General features: G+C 45.9%; 2 protein-coding genes across 4 annotated transcripts in view; one reads left to right on the top strand and one right to left on the bottom strand.

Moving 5' to 3' along the window:
* CAPS (calcyphosine) overlaps window positions 1-7,509 on the bottom strand; it is an 830,344-nt gene extending 822,835 nt beyond the window's left edge. Inside the window, exon 1 of one of the 3 annotated variants that reach the window (XM_069649586.1) lies at window positions 7,326-7,509. The gene's annotated coding sequence lies outside the window, so the exon portion shown is untranslated. The remainder of the gene's footprint in view (window positions 1-7,325) is intronic. The other 2 variants (XM_069649587.1, XM_069649585.1) reach the window with 2 other exon arrangements.
* Window positions 7,510-7,924: 415 nt separating this feature from the next.
* On the top strand, window positions 7,925-9,461 carry MRPS22 (mitochondrial ribosomal protein S22). Its single transcript, XM_069649584.1, has one exon. It carries the CDS (start codon window positions 7,994-7,996, stop codon window positions 8,990-8,992), a length of 999 nt encoding a protein of 332 aa, XP_069505685.1. The 5' UTR covers window positions 7,925-7,993; the 3' UTR covers window positions 8,993-9,461.
* Window positions 9,462-23,687: the final 14,226 nt, after the last annotated feature.

Raw genomic sequence — 23,687 nt, forward strand, 5'->3', positions numbered from 1 at the left:
ATACAAGTAAATAAAAAATAAAAAAATAAGTTGCACAAATTCGAATTCAAAGTCATACATGCATTGGTTCTACGTTACTAAGTGCTTCTGTCAAACTTTCCATGCTATTCCCAGTTTGTCTTTAAAATGGATTTAGCAATCTATAGACATTAAATGTTTTGTATACTTTTTTTTATTTTATTTAAAACGAAAATAACTGGCCAACATTAAAGATACACAAGAAGATGGCACACGGTCTGCACGGTCGTGCTGCATAAATTAAACATGTGGATGGCGTACAAATCAGGTGTCTGTGGGGCGACTGTGGGGACGGGGGAGGGGAGAGTTGCCTGTGGCATGGGCTTCAGCCACAAAGGGTCTCTTTGAGATGTTTTGGGCATGTCAGTGAAGCGACATGCCAGGCACTTTTGGTCTCAGTTTGGTGTCTGTGACGGCAAATTTTCCACTAGGAATGAGTGCAACCATGCCCAGTTAGCATATTGGGTCTGGACAAGGAGCTTGCATAAGGTCTACTGACCATAGCCTCATGCCTTGGCCAGCGAGCTGTAGTGGTGTGTTTGAGGTGCCGAGGATGGCTAAAGGCACTGCACTGAGCACAGGGCCCACTGGGCCTGGCTGCAAGCCATGCTCATTAGGCACTTTGCCATGCATACTAGTATACAGATGTTTTGTTTCAAATCCCTGAACTTTTTTGTTATGTATAGTTATAGATAACGTACATTAATTAAAAAAACGTACATATTTACTAAAAAAAGACTATATTTGAAGGAGCTTTATTGACCGAATACACAACACCAGATGCACAGATATGAAAAGTTTACTTTCTATGTCAATCAGCGCAATTTTGTGAGGTTGTGAGCAATACACGGCGCATGCCAAGTTACGGTTGCTTCAGGGATCATAACTGACACATTTCTGGGGTTTGGTTTTTCGTTCTGTAATGGTAACGCCCTATCAACTAACGTTTTTTCAGTGAAAATAACAGAGGTATTGTGGTGTCGCCACTGTCTAGTTATGTAGAGGATGAGTCCTCTGTTTATTGCTATGGTTAGTGGGCTGCGTCCCACGTGTGTGAATGGGTGGGGCTACCGCTCAAACGGCAGTTCGTATTAGATGTTGATACAGTAAAGAGGTGTTGCACCCCAGCTCCTGTGTCGTCTCATCATTGCGTGAATGAGAGGGGCTGACCGGCAGCGTTAGGCGGTCCACTCACTGGACATCATATTGGCGACGAGGCGGACACGTTCTCCACGGTGCCTGCAGCCTCAAGTCTGAAACGCTCGTGATGTGCAGTCGGGCACCACTGGAGCCGCGGGACCATCACCCGATTGAGGGATCCCGGAGAGTGTGAGTTGGAGCGAGAAGGCTCTCCACCGTCAGCACGAGCTGTGTGCAAGCTCTATTGAAGCTCCAACGCACGTGGGCTACGCGGGTGAAGCAGTCGTAGCAGCTCCCCGCGTACTATCCACCCGGGCGGAGAGGATGGAAGCCTCTCCCGCCAACGGCACCGCCAGGCGCATCAAGTCACCGGCAGGTGGAGCAGCGGCTCCCTGCTCGCAACTTCCAGGCGATTGAGGAGCACTGGCCTCCCGACGACGGCAACGAAGGGACAAGCGACTCCAGGAGGAGCGGCGGAGGCACGGCCCTCCAGCTTCTACACTTGAAAATAAGGGTAAGATCACACGCCCCAATGAGAGCCACAAATAAGGCCCAACATCAAGCAGCAAGGTGACTCCTCCTGGAGGGTCAGCGGCACCAAACACGGTCATCCCACGTATTAAAAATGTAAGGCCCGCAGTGCTGCAGACACGTGGTGCTGCGCCCCGCCTAGCACCACAAGCCCCAACACGCGCACAAGGGGATTCCCGGACTCCCACACCACAAGACAGCGGGCCATACCTTCAACACAAGGCCCCACAAATCTGTCACCACGTGGCACAGCGCCCCGCCAGACGCAAAGACCTTCGCCACGCCCAGAGAATGGGAGGCCCAGCTCAGCACAACAAGCGGCAGAAATACACCTAAAATCGGCCCATGAGTGGATCGGAAGGGGAGTCACTGACAGTCCCCGTGACTCCAGCCAGACAGGAGCGCACAAAGATGACAGACAGCCTCCTAGCCCAATTGCCAGCAAATTTTGACCTCACTGACACCGGCACCCTCGGATCAAGATGGAAAAGGTGGCTGAGGGATTTCAAAGTCTGCCTGAAAGCGGCCAGACCTCCAGAGGATGAACAAAAACTAAACCTCCTGAATCATGCTGTAGGATCCAATGTGCGAGACATCCTCGACGAAATACCGGAAAACACCATAGACACTTACGCCAAGTTAAAGACATCACTCACGGACTATTTCACGCCCCACACAATAGTGGACTATGAGCAACATGTATTCCACACCACTAAGTAGATCAAAGGAGAGTCCATAGATGCATTTGTCATGAGGCTACGGTGAAAAATGAAACACTGTGACTTCAACAATTACTCCAATGAGGAGGCCCTCAGGTCACAGATCATTGTGGGATATGAAAGCGCTGATTTGAAGGCTAATACAACAACCGAGAAACCTAGAGGAGATTCTACGTCTGGCACGATCAGATGCTGCCCTCGCGGCGCACGTAGAGGGCCTAGATGACTTAAAAATCACGCACGGAAAGCACGAAAGTCTCAACAAGTTAGAAGGGACAGCGAGAACCAACAGTGACCCTTTCTGCTATCGGTGTGGACACGAATACCCCCATGAAGGAACATGCCCCGCAAAGGGCCAGACCTGCTCCGCATGTGGTGGTGACAACCACTACAAGGCTGTATGCTTGATATTCCGCAGCAAGGTGAAGGGGGCAGGAAGAAGTGGAAAACCCACAAATGAACTGGAGCAAAACCCACCCACCCAACACCACCAGGTCGCCCACCAGCCCCATGAACAAGGGCGTCACAGATACAGCGACGAATAAACAGAAAGAAGACAAGACAAAAGGGATTGGAGGGAGAGCAAAACCACACCATCCAAGACAAGGAGAAGACCCCGGAGATATGTGCGGTGCCTCATAGAACAGTCACAATCCAGCAGCGTGTCAAGTGCATCATCGGAAGAGAGCCCGCAGACCGGAAAAACACCAAGAAACACCGAGGAAGAAGAGATACTTATATGCCCTTGGAAACAACACGGCAAAAGAACACAGCCCAATACTGAGGATACAAATCAATCAAACAACTGCTGAGTTCCTGACAGACATGGGGGCAACCGTGAACGTAATCAGTGAGGAAGTTTATGAAAGCATACCAAACGCCCCTCACTTACAGCCTACACGAGCCCTCATCTACCCATACGGCTCAAAATCACCCCTGGCATGCAGAGGATTCTTCATGGCCTCATGCCGATACAAGGAACACGAGAAAGGCATCCCCATGCACGTGCTAGAGGCCGCCACCGAGAGCGGGTGCATACTCAGCTATCAAGCAGCCATAGAAATGGGACTCATTCACGTACTATACTGCCTCATGGTACATAAATACTTAGACCCGACAGCAAGCATTGACCAAGTCTTCCCATCACTGTTCAAAGGCCTTGGCAAACTGAAAGACAGGCAGATCGAACTCCACATCAACACCCGTGTCCCACCAGTAGCACAACACTACAGGGGTATCCCCATCAACATTCAAAAGCAAGTTGAAAATGAACTGACCAAGCTGCTCGAGGCAGATATCATTGAGCCGACAGAAGGCCCCACACCAGGGGTCTCCCCCATAGTACCGGTGCGCAAGAGAGACTCCCCCGACATCCGGATATGTGTAGACATGAGGAGACCAAATGAGTCCATCCTGAGAGAACGACATCAAGCTCCTTGAATAACAGACATGGTGCATCTCCTAACCGGAGCAACAGTATTCTCCAAACTGGACCTCAACAAAGGCTACCACCAGCTGGAACTCTGCAAGAGCTCCCGCTACATAAAAACTTTTGCCACACATCTAGGTCTGTTCTGTTACAAATGACTCAGTTTTGGGGTATCCTCCGTGTCGGAAATCTTCCAAGCAGAAATCCACAACGTTATCAAACACGTGCGCAACTGTTTGAACTATAGCGACGACATTCTGGTCTTCGGCCAAACTCAGGAGCAACATGATGACACGCTCATGAGAGTATGCATGGCCTTAGAAGAAGCCCAACTCACCCTCAACAAGGAAAAATGTGAATTTCGCAAAAGGACAATCCGATTCTTTGGACACATATTTTCAGAGAAGGGCATGACGCCAGACCCAGAGAAAGTCAGTGCACTCTGTGAAGCTGAGCCACCCACCACCTCCTCAGACCTCAGATCCTTCCTAGGTCTTGCAAGCTATTGCACAAGATACATACGAGACTTTGCAACCATCAGCGAACCTCTCAGAGCCCTCACCTAGCTCAACACTGAATTTGTCTGGTCACCCAAATGCCAAGAGGCATTCCAAGTCATCAAGAACCGCATCTCCGACGCCCGAAACATGGCGTATTTTGACACTAAGAAGACCACGGAACTCCTAGTTGACGCCAGTCCCGTCGGCCTAGGTGCCATTCTCACGCAACAGAGAGGGAGGTGGAAAACACATAGTATCCTACGCCAGTCGAAGCCTCTCCAAAACTGAGCAAGCCTACTCGCAGGCAGAGAAAGAAGGACTAGCAGTTGTCTGGGCCTGCAAGCACTTTCAGCTTTTCCTGTATGGAAAGCCTTTCGTAGTAGTAACAGACCACCAGGCACTTATCTTCATTTATGGCAACCCACAGGCAAAAATGCCACCAAGAATAGCCAGGTGGGCACTTCGACTGCAAGACTACCAGTTCACCATCACACACCGGCCAGGGAAAGAACAAAACCCTGCGGATTTCCTCTCCCGTCACCCAAGAGAAAGGTGTGGGTCAGAACCGTCCATAGCTGACCAGTACATAAGATACTTTATCCACAGCAGCACACCACAGGTGTTTGACATGGAGCAGATAATGCGTGAATCCAACACGGACCAGGGAATACAAACCATACTGAGATGCCTTGAAACGGGGATATGGAAACATGCAAAGCCAATCTGCGAAACAATGAATGGTGACACGAAACAAGTCATCACATGTTTTCTGGCCGTAAAAGAAGAACTCGCAAAGTCAGAAGAAGGACTATTACTAAAAGGGACGAAGCTGGTAATTCCGCGAAATTTGCGACAAAAAGTTTTAGAACTAGCACACGAAGGGCACAGGGGCATTGTATCCACAAAAAGGATGCTAAGACAGAAACTATGGTTCCCCCAACTAGACACATCAGTGGAAGAATTACTGCAGAACTGTCCTACGTGTGCACTTGTAAAACCGCATACATCACCTGAACCGCTGAGCATGACAGCACTGCCCGAAGGAACATGGGAGGAGATAGCTATTGACCATTTTGGGCCCATGGAAGAGGGTGAATACATACTTGTAGCTGTGGACGAATATTCAAGATATCCTGACCTCCAGATTGTCCCGTCCACCTTTGCACATCACACCATCCCAGCCCTGGATCGGATGTTTGCAACCTACGGAATACCCAAGGTAGTCAAGTCCGACAACGGACCCCCGTTCACTGGACAAGATTTCCAAAGATTTGCAGAATACATGGGTTTTCGGCACAGGAAGTTGACACCCCTATGGCCACAGGCAAACGGAACAGCAGAAAGATTCATGAGTAACATTAAACGCATGACACAGATTGAACGCATCACAGGAGAACCGGTTGAAAAACTGTTATACCAACTCATGCGAGATTACAGAAACACCCCACACAGCACCACGGGAAAGTCACCATCCGAGGTAATGTTCGGGCGAATAATCAGAACGAGACTACCACATGTGGCAGTTTAAGAAGATCACTACGAGAACGACACCGAAATGAGAAAGAGGGGCACACTCATGAAGGAGAATATGAAAAGAGCAGCCGAAGCCACTCGCAGAGCTAAACGAAGTGACCTGACGCAAGGGGAGCTGGTAGTTGTCCGGCAACCTCAACAGCGCAAAAACATAGCTCCTTTCAATGAAGAACCAACCACTCATCATTGTCAAGAAGAAAGGATCACTCATCACCGCGGAAGGAGACCGCAGGTCCATCACAAGAAACTCTTCTCACTTCAGACGGATGCCTGGCACCAAATACTCAGGTGACACAAGCATGAATGACACTCCCTCTCAATGGGACGCTCCCTATGAAGGAGACAAGGAAGATTCTGAAAACGACATGGTGCCCGAGGCATGGACAGAGCCATCGGCAAAAGTGGATTGTCGACCCCAAAGAACAAGAAAGAAACCCCATCGCCTCTTCGAAGAAATGAACTGAGAGCACAACTAAATGTTTAGTAACAGGAGGGCGTGGTGTCGTCACTGTCTAGTTATGTAGAGGATGAGTCCTCTGTTTATTGCCATGGTTAGTGGGCTGCGTCCCACGTGTGTGAATGGGTGGGGCTACCGCTCAAACGGCAGTTCCTATTAGATGTTGATACAGTAAAGAGGTGTTGCACCCCAGCTCCTGTGTCGTCTCATCATTGCGTGAATGAGAGGGGCTGACCGGCAGCGTTAGGCGGTCCACTCACTGGAATCATAGGTATATACATGGTTTTAAACTATAAACCAGGCGGTACCTACTATAGAAATATCAATATAATTTAGGAAACAAAGATTTTAAATTTCTATTTCAGTGATATCCTCATTCTGATCTAGGGAAGCATGAGGCATGTTATCAAAACATTCATATTGCAGTTGTAAAGATGTTCGTGTATACTCGATATGGCAACATGGGACGCTGTGTTCTAATCCTGGCTTGCATTCAACTTTTTTAAAAATATTATTAAGTGTGATTTAGTGAATCATTTACATTTTCCACATTCATGATACCATATTCATTCAATATACAAAATAAAAATGACATTAATTATAAAATCCAGTTCATCAGAAAATATATAAAAGAAAAACACATTATTACAATCACTCTAATCCAGAAGATATCTATAAATCAAAATAAGTTTGTGCTTCCAGGCAATTCGCTTGACCTGCTTGAATTACTTTAGACATTAACCCTTGCACAAACAACATATATTACAATATCACACTGTTCTATTTACAGTTCTATTTACAGTACCTGGCGCATCTGTCTCCAATTAAAAAAATCGCTGGAAAGCGATGCCCTGTTCTTGGGAGCCAAGTCAATACAAAATCATGCGTAAAAAATAATAGTCTTAGTATTACAGTTACATTATCATTGCTATTCATTTAACTTCATCAACTTTAATATTCCTATCCTATTTAAAATCATACTGCCTCGGGGCTCTCACCTCTGGCTGCAGCTGATGCTTCAAGTGTATCCTTGCTCCCTGCACCTGAGCTTTCGGCTACTCCGCCCTCCTAGTCTTGAGGCCACACCTCTCAACCGCAGAGCACCCGCATCAAAGGGTTACGTCAAGATGCAGTTGGGTGTTGCCGCGAGGCCTTAGCAACGGCTTTTCTGGAAAAATAAGTGAGTGGACGACGGACCACGGACCAATGTAACCACTCGTTCTAGAGGATTCCCGCCATCTTGAAGTAAGTATGTTATCAAGTCGTTTCGTCAGAGTTACCAAAAGAAAAGTAAACATTTCTCAAAATATAACTTAAAAACGTGAGATGTATTCTTTAAACCGAAAGGAGCACCTGTACGCGGTGATATAAACAAGAAATAAGAATATAGAAATATATGTTGCCGAATATGAATCTTTTTAATTGAAATCAAAATATATTTTTATTTTACATAATGCAAATTAAACTTGAAAGATTCGTCAACTTTTTAGTCCTGTTTTCTGCGATTCCCTGGTTTGTCTCATTGTAAAACGATGAGTATCTAAAAAACCATGATGGCCGCCTTGTCGTTGTCTGAGTCTCATTTCCGTGTTTATCACGTTCAGAATTTAGGTCATTATTATCGACGCTTTGACTTTGGCATGTCTGCATACCTTCTATTGAAATAATGGCCGCGTCCTGGAGACTAAGCTTGTATGCGTGCAAGTGGAACGCCGCTATCAGTGGGGCTCGCGGCTTCTTTTGGTCGAGCACAAAGTTCATCAGCTCATGTCCTCCCGCAGGCAGAAGACCCTCGTTTACCGACCCTGAAGTTCAGAGTCTACTCTTCAGAATGACGCGACTGAACGTGGAAAAGGTGTTTAGTCCCGTTCCGCAGGAGCTCAAAGAGCCGCAGTATAAACTTATGACGGACCAGCAGCTCGCTGAAGCCAAAGAAAGGGCCGTTGCAGCGGCCGAACAGCGTTTAAAAATGCCCCCGGTGCTGGAGGAACGCCTGCCGATTGACGATGTGCTGGCAGAAGACAAGCTCCTGGAAGGCACGGAGAATGCCAAATATGTGTTTACAGATATTACGTACAGTACCCCACACAGGGAGCGCTTCATCGTTGTGCGAGAGCCAACAGGTCGGCTTCGTAAGGCCACCTGGGAAGAGCGAGACAGAATGATACAGGTCTACTTCCCACGTGAGCGGCGCAGGATCACCCCTCCACCTATATTCCAGGAGGAACATCTGATGGTGGTCTTTCGACAGAATAGACATGAACATGTTCTGGACCTCGCCCTTGCCCAGTTTGAGCCAGATTCCCCTGACTATATCAGGGTGCACCATAGGACGTATGAGGATATAGAGAACGCTGGCAATTATGATATCTTACGGTCAACACGACATTTTGGGGGGATGGTGTGGTATTTGGTGAGCAGGAGGAGGATAGATGGCTTATTAATCGACATGCTCAACAGAGACCTAATGGACGATGCCACAGGTTTAATTTATCTTTATAACATGCTCCACCCGGATACGCAGTCTTCGAAAGAGGCTAACGAGAGTGCGGCTCATGGACCAGACCTTATTAGCATCTTTGTAAAACATGACGCCCAGAAGCCTGGCTACATAGAGCTTGCACTACAGGCCTACCAAGAAGCAACAAGTCGTTCATCTTCCTGAAATTTAGCACATAAGTCAAGAAATGCATTTTTTTTTATCGTGGTAGCTTGTTGTAACGGCATATAAAGCCCACGAATTTGCCTAAACCACATCAAGAATAGGTCCTGCCATGGCAACTTTGCTGAATGTTATCTAGTTGTGGTGTGGGAACTCCATCATGTCCGTCCCCATATTATGGCCACCTTCTGTTCGTGTATCAGTCACGTATCATGTACCCCGATGTTCATCAATGATGCGAATGGTTTAAGGTGTGCAATTCTGCGTTCTGAGTCTACTGTACATGTACATTTTTCCTGTGGTGTAGTTAACGCCTAAGGATCCATATGGTTGACTTATTGAGTAAAGTTATCCTGCTAGGGCTTTGAATTGAAAAGATGGAGCACGTTGTTCTATTCCAAGAAAGTTCACAAATGTGTATTGTACCGATTCAAAATAAAATCTTTATGCATATAAAATGGAGAAAAACACACACAGCGTGGTTGATTACCTCATTTTCCAGATGTGCAGACCTTTACTTTTATTAAATGGGGCGGTCCTTATGATGATTTGATGACCTCACAGGCCTCTGGGCAACTCACTGTCCAGCCCTAATGCAGCTTTGTTACTCGCCAAAACGAAAAGGTCCCAGGTTAATTTAAAATATGACAACTGGCATCACTTTGGGCAATCTTCCTACCGTAATTATTTTAGCTATTTGGCACCACTACAAAAGGGGACCAGTCATTTGCAGTCCAGTCTTTTGTCTATCATCAATAGGAGGAGCCCAGTCAAAACTGCTAGGCCATGTCCCTTCTCCACAGGAACAAATGTCATTAACTCCAATAGGGCCAAAACTATGACGTGTAGCTTGATGCTCTAGGTCTGCCAAGCAAGAAACCCACGTGTGAGCATACTCTCCCTCAAAGAGACAATAAAGATGGATGAATGGTTTGGTTTTGTATTTATCATAACAACCATCAGTCTTGGTTGTGCAACCAATGTTAAAAGTGTGACGAACTGCCAGACCATAAGGCTGATGCATGACTGGTTTGCTTTTGCTTTTGTGTAGAGGGCACGTGATCTGGCAGTTCAGTAGAGCTGCTCCTTCTGGACAAAAACTGTAATTTATTTTTACATTTATAGAGTGCAAAACCCACAGGCATCAAGGTGCTCTACGTTTAGGGTGGGGGAGGCAGAAGGGTTGGGTGGCAGGGAGGGAGAGAGGCAAAGGGTTTACTGTTAAAATGTTTTTTTGAAGTTATATAGTGGCAGGGCAGCAGTGGCATGCCCTAAGATCGCAGTCAATTGAACAATTATATTTTTAATTGTTTTCTGAAAGGTCAGTATCGAGGCTTGGCCCGCAGGTTGGGGGGGTTGTACCAAAGATGAGCTGCGGTGACCAGGAAGCCGGATCCTCCAACTCTACTATGTTTGAATCGCAGGGTGGTCAGTTGGTCGCCATAGGGCGTTCTTTTAGGTCTGGAGGACTTGATCTTGGAGATCCTCTGTGTGACGTAGGACAGCACTGAATTGGTGAGACAATGGTGTTACATTTTGAAGTTGATCCTCTCTTTGACAGGTAGCCAGTGTGCAGCTTTTATATTCTATGGGCTGAGACATGTTCACGTTAAAGGGATGGTCTAGTAAACATTTTTATTTAAAAAATAGGCCACATAAAAAAATACTAGCATCCTCCGTTTTAAAACTTCCTATGTAAAATTTTGAGCTATTCAAGCTCAAAACTCGAAAAAGCAAGCACAGGAGCGCAGCCATTTTGTGAAATGGAGGCCCTCCTGTGCTGGCTTTTGCTTTTGCGGCACTAATGAAGGAAAAGCCAGCCAGCTGTAGTAAACAAAGTCTACCGCTGGGTGGCTTTCCCTTCATTAGTGCCGGGACTCGAAGGACGCGGACCGGAGACCAGAGCAGGAAAGCTGCAGCTGAATCTCGGTAAGTGCCATTTATTTTTTTTTTTACAAAAAATAAGCACTAGCTGCGGTTTTTTTTCTAAGTTTTCCGGGCTGGAGGAGCCTGGAAAACTTAGAAATAAAACCACAGCTTTAAAAACGTATTTATGTTTGCGGTCGCTTTTGAAGCGACCGCAAACATAAATACAACGTTATTGTGTTGGAAAACGCTGCGGTTTTTCGTTCCAAGTTTCTCAGGCTCCTCCGGCTCGGAGGAGCTTGAGAAACTTGGAACGAAAAACCGCAGCGTTTTCCAACATAACCGCGTGTGTTTCTGCCTGCTGTGGCTTTCACTTTGGGTCTCCGGTGCAGCACCGGAGACCCAAAATGAAAGCCACAGCAGGCAGAAACACACGCGGTTATGTTTACATGCCGCGTAGTGTTTCTACCTGCAGCTGATTTCCCATTTGGGGCTCTCGAGAGCCCCAAATGGGAAATGCTAAATGCTGCGTTGTCTGCCTAAATCTGCTTTTCCATTTGGGGCTCTCGGGCTCCCCACGGGGAGCCCGAGAGCCCCAAATGGAAAAGCAGATTCAGGCAGACACAACGTGGTTGTTTTCCGCAATGCCGCGTTGTGTCTGCCTGAATCTGCTTTTCCATTTGGGGCTCTCTGGCTCCCCATGGGGAGCCCGAGAGCCCCAAATGGTAAAGCAGATTCAGGCAGACACAACGCGGTTGTGTTGGAAAACGCTGCGGTTTTTCGTTCCAAGTTTCTCAGGCTCCTCCGAGCCGGAGGAGCCTGAGAAACTTGGAACGAAAAACCGCAGCGTTTTCCAACACAATAACGTTGTATTTATGTTTGCGGTCGCTTCAAAAGCGACCGCAAACATAAATTCAACGTTTTTAAAGTTGCGGTTTTATTTCTAAGTTTTCCGGGCTCCTCCAGCCCGGAAAACTTAGAAAAAAAACCGCAGCTAGTGCTTATTTTTTGTAAAAAAAATAAATAGCACTTACCGAGATTCAGCTGCAGCTTTCCTGCTCTGGTCTCCGGTCCGCGTCCTCCGAGTCCCGGCACTAATGAAGGGAAAGCCACCCAGCGGTAGACTTTGTTTACTACAGCTGGCTGGCTTTTCCTTCATTAGTGCCGCAAAAGCCAGCACAGGAGGGCCTCCATTTCACAAAATGGCTGCGCCCCTGTGCTTGCTTTTTCAAATTTTGAGCTTGAATAGCTCAAAAGTTTACATAGGAAGTTTTAAAACGGAGGATGCTAGTATTTTTTTTTTTATGTGGCCTATCTATTTTTTAAATAAAAATTTTTACTAGACCATCCCTTTAAGCTCAGTGCAGCTCAGATGGCATTGCTCTGGATGGACTGGAGTTTGTTGAGATTGCATTCTCATGTGCGGCAAAGAGGGAGTTGTAGTCCAGCCGGGAACCAATTATTGCCCTGGCAAAGGTCGTGCAGTCTTGTGGGAAGAGGAGGTACTTGGTGGTGTTCAGTAGTTTATTGGCATCTTGGATTGAAGGTCCGACAAAGCAGATTCAGTTCGTGAGCTCTTCTGAATCCGGATTGTTGTGGGTGGAGGAGGTTGTTATTGTGAACGTAGTCCTGGAGTTGACATGTAGCAATTTTATCTAGTATTTTTAAAAGGAAATTGCAGTTTGTACTTGGCCGTAGATTAGTGGGGTCCTGTTGATCAAGGCCTGTTTTTTTAATTTCTTTTTTTAACCTGGGGTGTGACCATCAGTTTTAATTGCTGTCGGAACCGTACGGTCCCTGAATGAGGTGTTGACCATTCTGCGGAGGTATAATGTCTGCATGATCTAAGATTAACTTAGGAGGCAGTACATTCTCTGGACAGGAGGTACAATTGATGGTAAAACGTACTTTATTCATGTCCCCCAGAAAAATTGGAGTAAACTGTAAGTTGGGTCCATGAGGTTGGATGGGTTTTACAATTATAAGTGGACAGGGTGAAGGATTGACTTTGTATCTTGTTATTGATTTCTGAGCTTTTAAGATATTATTTTGAAAAGCTGTTTGCACCTTTTTCACAGTCTTCTGTGGAAGGTTGAAAGGGAGGGGAAAGAGTTGTTGTTTTTTCACTTTGGAATAATTTCCCAGTGGAATTAGCAGCAGCAGATATCTGGTGGTTGTAGTGATTTTTAGTTCTGTCAGTTTAGTCCTATAAGTATGATCCTTATGTTTCCAGTTCTTTGTTTGTCTCAGTGGGATCTTTACGCCACTTCCTTACTAATTTTCTTTTGTCTTTTTTAAGTTTGATGGTTTCTGCATTAAACCAACTTTGATGGTTGGAGTTAGGGCGGACTTGTTTTATTTATTTATTTATGTATTGGTGCATAATGGTCATGGAACTCCTGAAAGTGGTTGTTAAGGTAGGCACAATGTTGTCAAATGGGTCGTCATCTGGTGATGTTCATAATATGGTTAATTCCTTGTGATAAGATTGAGACTGTGATTTCTGCCTTGGACAGTCTTAGCTGTATTGTTCTTTGTGATTTCGTTTCTTAATGTAAGTCTGGCTTAGACTTTGTGGTGGTCTGTCCATATGCAGGGTAGGGACATGTCCACGTTGTTTGTTATAATCCAGTCTAGTTGGTTTCCTGACTTGGATGTGGGATCTTTATTGATCACTGAAAAATCAGTATTTTGTAGTTCCCTTTCTAAGTTTATGGGCTCCTTATCTATGGCGTTCCCTCTCCATCTGTTGAGGTCGCCAAGGAGTAATGTCCCTGTGTTAGGGCCTTTTAGGTTGTTCAGTATGTGACATAGGTCACTGTTGAAGTCTGAGGTCAACGAGGGTGGCCTATAGATAACAATTTAATTAATACAGTTGTGAGTGGGAGAATTGTCGTGGAGGTCTTGGTAGTAACGGATGGCCACTCGACAGATCTTACTGTCAGAGGTGAGCCCCAAATTCCTGTTCTATCCTTGTAAGGTATTCTGTTGTATTCGTGGAAACACTAATGTTGAACTTTGTTTAACCACAGAAATTATTTGTTGGATAAAGTTGGTGAGTTGATCTTAATAACCCCACTTCTACTAAATTATATACAGTAACCACCAGGGTGCAAATCACATATAGATCTACTGGTGATTTGGAGGATGCTAAGACTTCAGAGCACATTGAAATCCCTTTTGAAAACATTACTAGGCCTAGGATCATGAATATACACAAGTGTACAGTTGAAAAATGGAACTGGCAGATCACACATGGCACAGGGGGTAAAGGAGCCATTGACTAAGAGCACTGGCAGATTTTAATTTTAGAATGTATATGGAACATAATCGTACATTGAAATTCAAGCATGAAACATTAATGACTGATGATGAAATAAGGTTTAGGTACTTAACCCGGGTTTTGTTTTGTCCATTGCAATGTGATTTAGTACAGCATTGGTGCATAATTGATGGAAGTTTTCTGTTCTGTTTTTTCCTTTTTTGCCCTCCTCATCTGTTACCACTCTATTACGGGTAAGTATTAACAACTATTGTAATCACAATTAATTGTGTTTTGATAACACTCTAATGATTTGGGCATGTAACATTGGAATTCATGTGCATCGATGTATTACTCATACAGTACATTGTGAAATTAACATCTTAACAGCTTGAGGACGACCATAGGTCAAAACACATGTCGGCTGTGTTGGATCTCCTTATTAAAAATCTTGAAGTGCACACTTTAAACTGTTTTGGACGGTTTCGACGAAATGTCCAAATAAAAATTACCGACCCCACCAAAAGACCTAAAACGCACACCACGAAAAGTTCTAACTACTAAAAGTTTGACCTTTTTGTGGTATGTGTTTAGGTGTTTTGGTGGGGTCGGTATGTGGCTGGGGGGGTGTCCCCCCGCAACACCGCCCCAGCCCCCTGCCAGAAGAAGGAAAAGAAACGCTGGGGGTTGCAACGGTGGACATTGCTGCAGCTCACCCGAGCAAAAAAAAAAGAAAGAAAAAGCCGGGGGCGGCAGGGATGTCCCCCGCAACGCCCTGTTCACTATACTGTATAGCATAGTGAGCGGGGTGTTGCGGGGGACACCCTCGCAGCTCACCCGAGCAAAGAAAAAAGAAAAAGCCCGAGGCTGTGGGGATGTCCCCTGCAGCTGCCGAAAAGAAAAGAACCCTCCAGCGTTGGTTCCTGATCACGGAAGTGAAAGGGAACCGGTGCTGCAGGGACACAACACAACGCGAAGGAAGGAAAGATAAGTGGGGGGCTGGGGGTGTGTTGTGGAGGTGTATGTATGTATGGTTTTCTATTGGATGTTGGCATGGGAAATGTACAAACATTTGTAGGGTGTACATTTCCCATGCAAACATTTCCGTTGCTTATTTTAACGTGACGGAAATATCACCCAGATCCGTTTTGGACAACATATCATTGAGAAAGATGTTACTTTAATATAGTAATTTAGGGGCACAGCGACGTTTGTCAGCATTTAAATTCTCTTTATCCAGAATCAATGCTTCATTTTATAAAAACGAATCGAAGACCAAGAACAGTTCTTTGTACCATACATTTGAAAGACCCACATGAATGGAATATTTCTCATGTATATTTGTAAAATATACCACTTATGTGAATTACTCAGGTTGGGTTCTTCCATACGACTGGGGTTTTCCAAACTCAGTCACTATCCATTGTAGCTTCCAATACCCCATAGTGCAAGTGGGCCTTTTCTGGCAACAGGACTAAAGAACACCTAGAAAGTATCCAATTACAAAAGTCGCAGACTTTCAAATTGATGTTAAATACAATAACCACTGTGGTGCCCATTCAAAACAGAATGACTAAAACTGGTATTTATCTGGTCCGGTACCTACATTTCAAATGGGGCTCAAATCTTGTCTTCACCATGTGATCCTGGGCAATTATTTAACCACACTGCGGCTAAACTTCCAAACATGCGAGTCTCTAGAATTCATACAGTTAGTTTAGTAGACTGCAGTGTAGCACTGGCAAAGCCAACATTAATGGCTTGAGGATATTGAACATGTTTTTTCTGCAATGTATTTAGAATACAAAGAACAACTGTATGGGTTGCCTGCCCCCGTTCCCCAAAAAAGGGTGATCTATGGGTGGCCCTTACCACACGACCCCTGTAGGCCACGCCAACAATCTTTGGGCAAATACCCCTTGTCAAGAGCCCCCCTCGATTTCGCATCTCACTTAAAGCACTGGCTACAGGTCAAAAGTTTGTATCCTTGATGAGCTTTCAAAGCTTTTACTCTTTCTAAGATTGTGAATTGGCTCTTGTCCTTATCAGGGTCGAAGGGAGGTGAGTAACAAACAGCTCCTAGCAGGCTTAATTAAGACCGAGGGACACTTGCCCAACAAACATAAGTGTGAACAGAAGATGGCACCACATGTCCTGGATGGTGGGAAACGGAGAACAATGAAAACTGTGGAAGGTGGCGACTTTCAGGTCTAGGCCAGTGTCCTCCCTTCCAACTCATCACTCACAAAGTGTGTATTAGCTGAAGACCCCCTGGCTTTCTAAATCAATAAGTACCCTTTTGGGATGGCCCAAAGACACTTCCTAGACCCTCAGGTGACTTTAGTAACTAGGACAGACTTCAGTAACTAGGACACTGTGGACATTAATATACCACTGTTTGCATTTAGATTTAAGAGTTTGTCAAAGAAAAAGGTTATTTGAACAGAACAAGAAATCGCACAAATATTCTGAAGCAGCTAAGTACTTTTAGTAACCCCCAATGCAAAGTTAGTTAACCCCTTCCTGGAAGGAAGACCCAACACAATGTCAGAGGGAAGACGTCATTCAGGGAGCCAGGCTAGGCTAAAGTCAATTGGGCAAAAGTCTAGGTGAGCTGAAGCACTTCTTGCAGGTGAGTAAAAGTGTTGCACAATGTTTTAGAAGTCTTTGTAGAAAAGAAGAATTCAAAGCTGGGCCACAGACTGTTTAGGCTTGTGAAGTAAAGAAACTGTCAGCAACTCCACAGAACAACCACAAGTAGTCTCACCAACAGAGAACAAATTCAGTTACACAACAAGAGGTAAGTTCTCTTAGACTGTACAGTATCTTTAGGTTAAAGGAAAGTGCAGCTGATGGCTTCTGTTCCTGTGCAGCTCTGCAGATCCTGGTGTTCCTGGGCCTCAGTCGTGGGGACAAGAGGGAGGACGTCTGGGGACTTGTGCACTGCAATGGGACGGTTACCGACTGCATCCGGCAATATTCAAACAAGTGGTACTTTGGTGTTCAGCTCCTCGCGTCTACAGCAAATGGCAACACCGCGGTTCCTGGCTGTCAAGATGGGCTTTCCTTGCATCTGGGGCCCAGCACTCTGTTGAGGTTGCACAGGCTCTGTCGGTCCTGCTTTCTGGGAGTCCGGAGGATCTTCCTGGAGCTCTTCAGAAGCTTAAAAGCAATGCACACAATCTAGTGTTCCTCTCCCTGGCCATTAGGTTCCAACAGCAACTGCAGTGGAATTTCAACCTCCGAGAGGATGTGCAGGTGGCTTACTTTGGAGTTGATTGGTCCCACCAACTCAAGGGGAGAAGTCGTCTTTGTAGGGCTTCTCTAGTCAAAAAGAAATTGGAGTTTCAGTACAGCAGAAGGGCTTCACCGGGCAAACCAACGGTCCAGGAGTTGCAGCAGGCGTCCTCTTCAAGTTCTTCTTCGGATTACTTCATCCAGTGGTCGACTCTGCCTTAAAAGCCAAAAAGCCTCGCCTTTTATGCAGGTTTCTTCCATTCATTCAATCCAAGCTGTCAGTCACCCAGCAGGGTGGCTGTCTTTGCCGGACAGCCAGCCGGCCAATCACCTAAGAGTGCATTCCTGTCTCCCAAGAGACTAAGCACAGGGAGTTTCTGGGCACCTCCCTCGCTTCCTGCCCCCGCCAGACACCCTAGAGCCAGAGGCGGGCTTCACTCGTGAATCCCGCCAAAGGCAAAACGAACAAAAGGACCAGACCTGGGTTGGCGCGCAGAGTAAATCTCAAGAAGGACCTTTCCACAAAGAAATGGCGAAAAAGACCAGTGCCATTTTGAGAAAAATGGCACCCTTGGGTGCTTTACTGCAGCTGGGAACGCAGCCCGCTGTAAATACACACCCCAGTAATTAAGTTAAGTAAACCACTGCCACCAGCCATTCATCGAGGAAAGGGTAACATAAAAATGTTACATGAGAAGCTAGACAAAGGGGATACTAAGTAACCCTTCCAGCACCCTATTGTAAGATAGTGTGTGCTGTGTCTAGAAATTTTACAATGGAAGTGAAGTCAATTTCACTTCATTGCTTTTGGAAACAGTAGTTTATCCAAGAGAAGGTAGTTAAACCTTGGGAAATCTGATAGACTTTCCTGTGCCACTACACTGCAGGTGCTGTGTGACATAATGTACAAAGATGATGCCAGTGGAGTTTTGTCAGACTCCACAACCAAAAGAAACACAGAGTTCAAAATCACATTAAAATACATGAGAGAGTGGGGAAAAAAGGGTCTCACTCTCTCCAGGCAAAAAAAGTAAAGTCCTAGAGTCTAGCAAAGGAGCTTGGGGTCTCTCAGGTAGAAAGGAATTGGCACATTTTGAGAATCCTCCTTAACACAAGCTAGGACATGACATCAGTAATAGATACAGGATCTGAATACAGCAAACCAGTGCCCACCACCCAGGCTGCTCTCAGTTCAGCTTCTCCCAGTAACTGTCACACCTGTAACCCTCACTGAAAAGATGCACCCTAGATTTCCTGTAACCTAACGCATTGCATCACAGCCACTACACACATTCCCCCTTAAGGCAAACAAAAGAGCAGCTAGACAGTGGAAACATTGGCACAATGAGGGAGTACAGGATGTGCAATAGTCGGAGCAGTCCTGATACATATTGCATGATTGCATATGTGTGTACTCTGCTTTTAACACACTTCCTAACCACCTCATACACAGCACATCACTATAAGCACATTACTATTATGTATTTTCACCAGAAATTCCTTTACTACACACAACACCTCTCCCACTTCCACAGAAAGCTAAGCAAAAAAAATGTTGCACTCCCTTAAAACCTTGTATAGTATCTAATTATCTCTAACCATAAAATTGCTCGCAAGCAAAAAAACACCACATCAAGGACAATGCAAAATGTGGAAAGATACGTTTACACTAATACAACATTCAACATATCACAGAATAACAATGCATCACACCTGTGGGCCCTACAGAATGTGACAGTCTGATATTGTACTGATCACAAAAGACGGGATGGGACAACATCCAACACACCACTACAATAATGGATGTAATCAACAAGAAACCCTTTAAACATCCACGCACTTCTCAACTGGATGAAGTCCCTCAAGAATGAATCTGCAAAAATTGCAAGAACAGGCATAGAAACTGCACAACCAACGAAAAAGGTAAGAATGTATGAGAAGGCATACATACCCCCAACAGCCATTTTACAAATGTACTACCAGCTCACGCACTAAACATGTGCACACTAGTAGCAACGCCAAACCTTCACAGAAAACTAGTTTCCTTCCGCTTGAGACTGCCTCTCCCTAAGCCTCAGCCATGCCACGACTGAGTTTTCCGGTCTGCTGCTGCCCCGCAGTTCGTCTGCACAATATAGTCACAGTTAGAATATTAGCGAGTCAACTCAGAGAGGAAGAACACATCCTTTGAGGTACCCAGCATATGAATACCGATACAAGCTGGGTTCGACTGTACTGTTGAGAATCAACGTACATCTAAGGTCACAGATGAAGGTTCAAGATTGTTATAGAACAGTGAAAGCACAGTTTATAGCCCTGAAGATGAATATAACGACATAACCGAAACTCGTTGACATTTAATAACTGAAATTTCGGAATTCATATTTCATTTATTATATTCAAGCTGTACTGTTTTGTTCAAGTCTTTTTGCTTTTTACTACTTTGAGTTCAAAATGGTTTGAGAGACATTGGCCATGTAATATGCACATAAACCCAGGTATTGGGTGTTTTGTTTAAATGTATAGCACGATACTGTTTGGGAGAATGTGATTAAAATCACTCATTGATCTAGACATAATCTTGTGTAGATTTTCTTGAAGGATTTAGTCCATTTGGAGTACATGTGGGTTACCCGTTGGCAATAACAGGCTTTTCTACTGTTTTCAGATGAATGTCTCGTTAGGCCTGGGGACAAATGGCATGACATCCACACGACCCACACGTACAATCCAGACCACCCCGCCTGATACCTGCTCCAGACGTTCTACGTGGATTCGCATCTCCAGAATCCACCACGCACGGAGTTCCGCGCTGGGAAAACATCAATCAGGCTCCTGGCGATTGTGGCCCCGATGGCGATGGGGTGCATCACGAAACGCCGGCACCACTTCCTGGTCACGTGCCATCCGATACCGGTCACGTGATACTAGGAGATTTCGCCCAACGAATCCTGTTGCCGCTTCCTGCTCCTCTGTATCACGTGACACGCCATGCCGCCCATGTGACCTGATGGAGATGCAGTCACATGATCTGGTCTCCGGCATAAAGGAACACTGATCACGGACTACTCCGCTTCTCAGCTGTTCAACAGTGTTCGAGTGGCGTTTCGTTTTGCTTGGATCCCGTTCTTCTGGCTATTAGACCTTGAGTTTCTGGAATTGGACTGCTTTCCTTTTTTCCCTTGGATTTGTTGCTTGGAACTCTGTTTTCTTGGATTTTTGACCTTGTCCTTCGTGTTACTGGACTGCCTTCGCTTGTACCTCGGAATTGGTGTTTTGGAACTTTTGCTCCTCAGGATTTTGGAACTTTGGCTCACGGACTTAGGACTGCCTCTGGATACCATTTTGCTTTTGTGGACTCTGTCCTTTGAACGCTGAGCACTACTTCAGGTGCTTTCATCAAGGGGAACCAGGTTACCCGTCGTCCTCTGGGTGTTCTATTATTCTCCACCACCTGGGGACTACCCGCTCCCTCCTCACACTGCAACATTGGTAGGTTCTGTTCTTACTTCCTTCCTACTATTGCCCTTCGTGATTATTGACCTTGTATTCACGATTTCCTAACCTGCTTCCCTTGCAGCTACCTGGTGCCCGCGCTCCTGCCTCTTGTGTACCTGTGGTCTCAATAACTGATTAGGGAGTATTCTTTGATTTGTCCCTGACCGGTGCTTGGGGACGGAGGTGTCCATAGACATCGCAGTAATCTCGGCGTGACAGACTGAGAAGCCTTTCTGCCTTGACTATGGATACTGCCGCCGGGGATCGGGTGGCTGCTTTGGTCCAAGCCATCACAGTTCTTAGAGCAGACATGTCAGCCGCCACAGCCGCCATCTATCAGCGGCTGGACACAGAGCGAACGTCATGCGCTTCCCCCTGACCCCGAGTTCGGGGATGCCCCCCAAAGAGCCCCACCTGTTCCTACTCCAAACCCTACGCCTGTTTATGTCCCGACTCCTTTTCCCTTGGCCCCTCCCGAGAAGTTTCAGGGCGATCCCCGGAAGTTCCGAACCTTCATAAATCAGTGTAAGCTCCACTTCCTGTGTCGCCCACAGGGCTTCCCAGACTCCACTACGAAGGCAGCATTTACACTTTCACACTTGGGGAGAATAGCTGCCGCCTGGGCCAACCCATTACTTGAGACCAATAGTCCTGTGCTACATGATTTTGACGTATTGATCACGGAAATGACCAGGGTTTTTGATACCAGGCATAAAGCACAGGCTCGGGACTTAGAACTGCTTGAATTGAGCCAGGGTAAAACAACACTGGTTGACTATATTACCCGTTTCAACCAGTTGTCGATAGAGACACCATGGCCAGAAAACAAAAAGGCTGTGGTGTTTTATCGTGGTCTCAATGATGCTATGAAAGATGCATTAGTTGTAATACCATCCTTACCAGACCAATACCACGAACTTGTGGATTTATCCCTACAAGTGGATGCCCGAAGGGCCGAGAGAAGACACGAGACCGGGAAGTCCGTGCCCTTCTCAGCCAGCCTGCCAACTAACAATACTCAGGGCGAACCCATGCAAATAGGTGGTATTCGCAGTCCTATTACAGCCTCAGAAAGAGAGCGACGTAGGTCCTCCAATGCATGTTTCTATTGCGGCCTGAATGGCCACTATGTCAGAGAATGCCCCTGATGCCCGAAACCTAAGTCATCGGTTTTTCAGAGAGCCCGTCCCTAAATGAGGGGGATCGGACAGGTTCACCTTCTCTCCCCTCCTCGGAAACAGTCTCAGGACTCGTCGGTCCCTTACATATTCAGGCCCTTCTGATTTCAGTAGACAGCACTCATCACCAAGTACGCTTAGTCATCGACTCTGGGGCTACGGGTAACTATGTAGACATAACATTGGCCGTTTCTCTCAATCTTCCTCTATTAAACAAGCATCGACCGGAACCTGTGCAAGCTGTTGATGGGTCTTCATTCATATCAGGTCCAATAAAACAACAAACTGCACCTTTGACTAGTCATACAGGAAACGCACAGAGAAACCCTTTCATTTGACCTGATTACTACCCCACAATTCGGGCTTATACTGGGTCTCACGTGGCTACGAACTCATAATCCTGTCATTGACTGGGCACATGGTAAATTGTTTTTTGAGTCAGACTATTGCCAAAATCACTGCCTGGTGACCACTGATCCAGTGACCTCTCCTTCACAGGTATTAGGTGCATTGGCCCATCTCCAGCTCAATGACGAGCAAGCCATGGATTGCGAACCTCAAGGCCACGTTGTGGGGGCCACTGTTTCCGGTATTCCTATAGAGTACCAGGATTATCTTGACGTCTTTGATAAAAAAACGAGCTGAACATCTCCCACCACACCGGTCGTATGACTGCCCCATCGACCTCATTCCAGATGCTGTCATACCTTGTGGTTGAATATATTCCCTATCCCCTACGGAAGACCAGGCCCTGAAACAATACCTTCATACCGCCCTGAGGATCGGACACATTCGCCCATCCCAGTCTCCTGCTGCGAGTCCCATTTTTTTTGTGCCCAAAAGGGAAGGCGACTTACGCCCGTGTGTGGACTATCATCGCCTTAACCAAATCACTATAAAGAATCGGTACCCAATTCCTCTTATTACTACACTCCTGGACAACCTGACTGATGCAGTTATTTTTTCCAAGCTTGATCTCAGGGGTGCCTACAATCTGGTATGAATAAAACATGGGGATGAATGGAAAACGGCCTTTTGTACCAGACATGGACTGCTTGAATACACCGTCATGCCCTTTGGTCTCTGTAATGCCCCCGCGACGTTTCAGAGATTCATGAATGACATATTTCATGATATTATGGATGCATATGTTATATCTGGATGATATCCTAATCTATTCTTCATCCCCCACAACTCATGTATCCCATGTCAAAGAAGTACTCCACAGGCTCAGAACCAATGCCCTGTTTGCCAAACACGAGAAATGTTTGTTTCATGTCACAGAGGTGGAATTCGTAGGGTTCCACATTACTTCCAAGGGTCTCTCCATGACTTCAGCTAAAGTCGATGCTGTTCTGAAGTGGCCAGTACCTACAACAGTCAAAGCTTTACAATCATTTCTTGGGTTTGCAAAATTTTATAGGAGATTCATTGCAGGATTTTCCTCCATCGCAGCCCCCCTGACTAACCTTACTAGTCCATGGGCACCCTACATATGGACTCCATTACAAGACAAGGCATTCGAGACACTGAAAGCTGCCTTTACGTCTGCCCCTATCTTGCAACACCCAAACCCTGACCTACCTTTTGTGGTGGAAGCAGACACTTCCTCTTTCGCTTTGGGAGAAGTCCTGTCCCAGAATTGTGCTGCTACGGG

The sequence above is a fragment of the Ambystoma mexicanum genome, chromosome 1p, assembly GCF_040938575.1.
Source record: "Ambystoma mexicanum isolate Mex_15411 chromosome 1p, UKY_AmexF1_1, whole genome shotgun sequence".
Lineage (NCBI taxonomy): Eukaryota > Metazoa > Chordata > Amphibia > Caudata > Ambystomatidae > Ambystoma > Ambystoma mexicanum.

Coding starts and splice junctions, on each gene's coding strand:
- MRPS22 (XM_069649584.1), top strand. CDS start 7,994: ATGGCCGCGTCCTGGAGACTAAGCTTGTATGCGTGCAAGTGGAACGCC.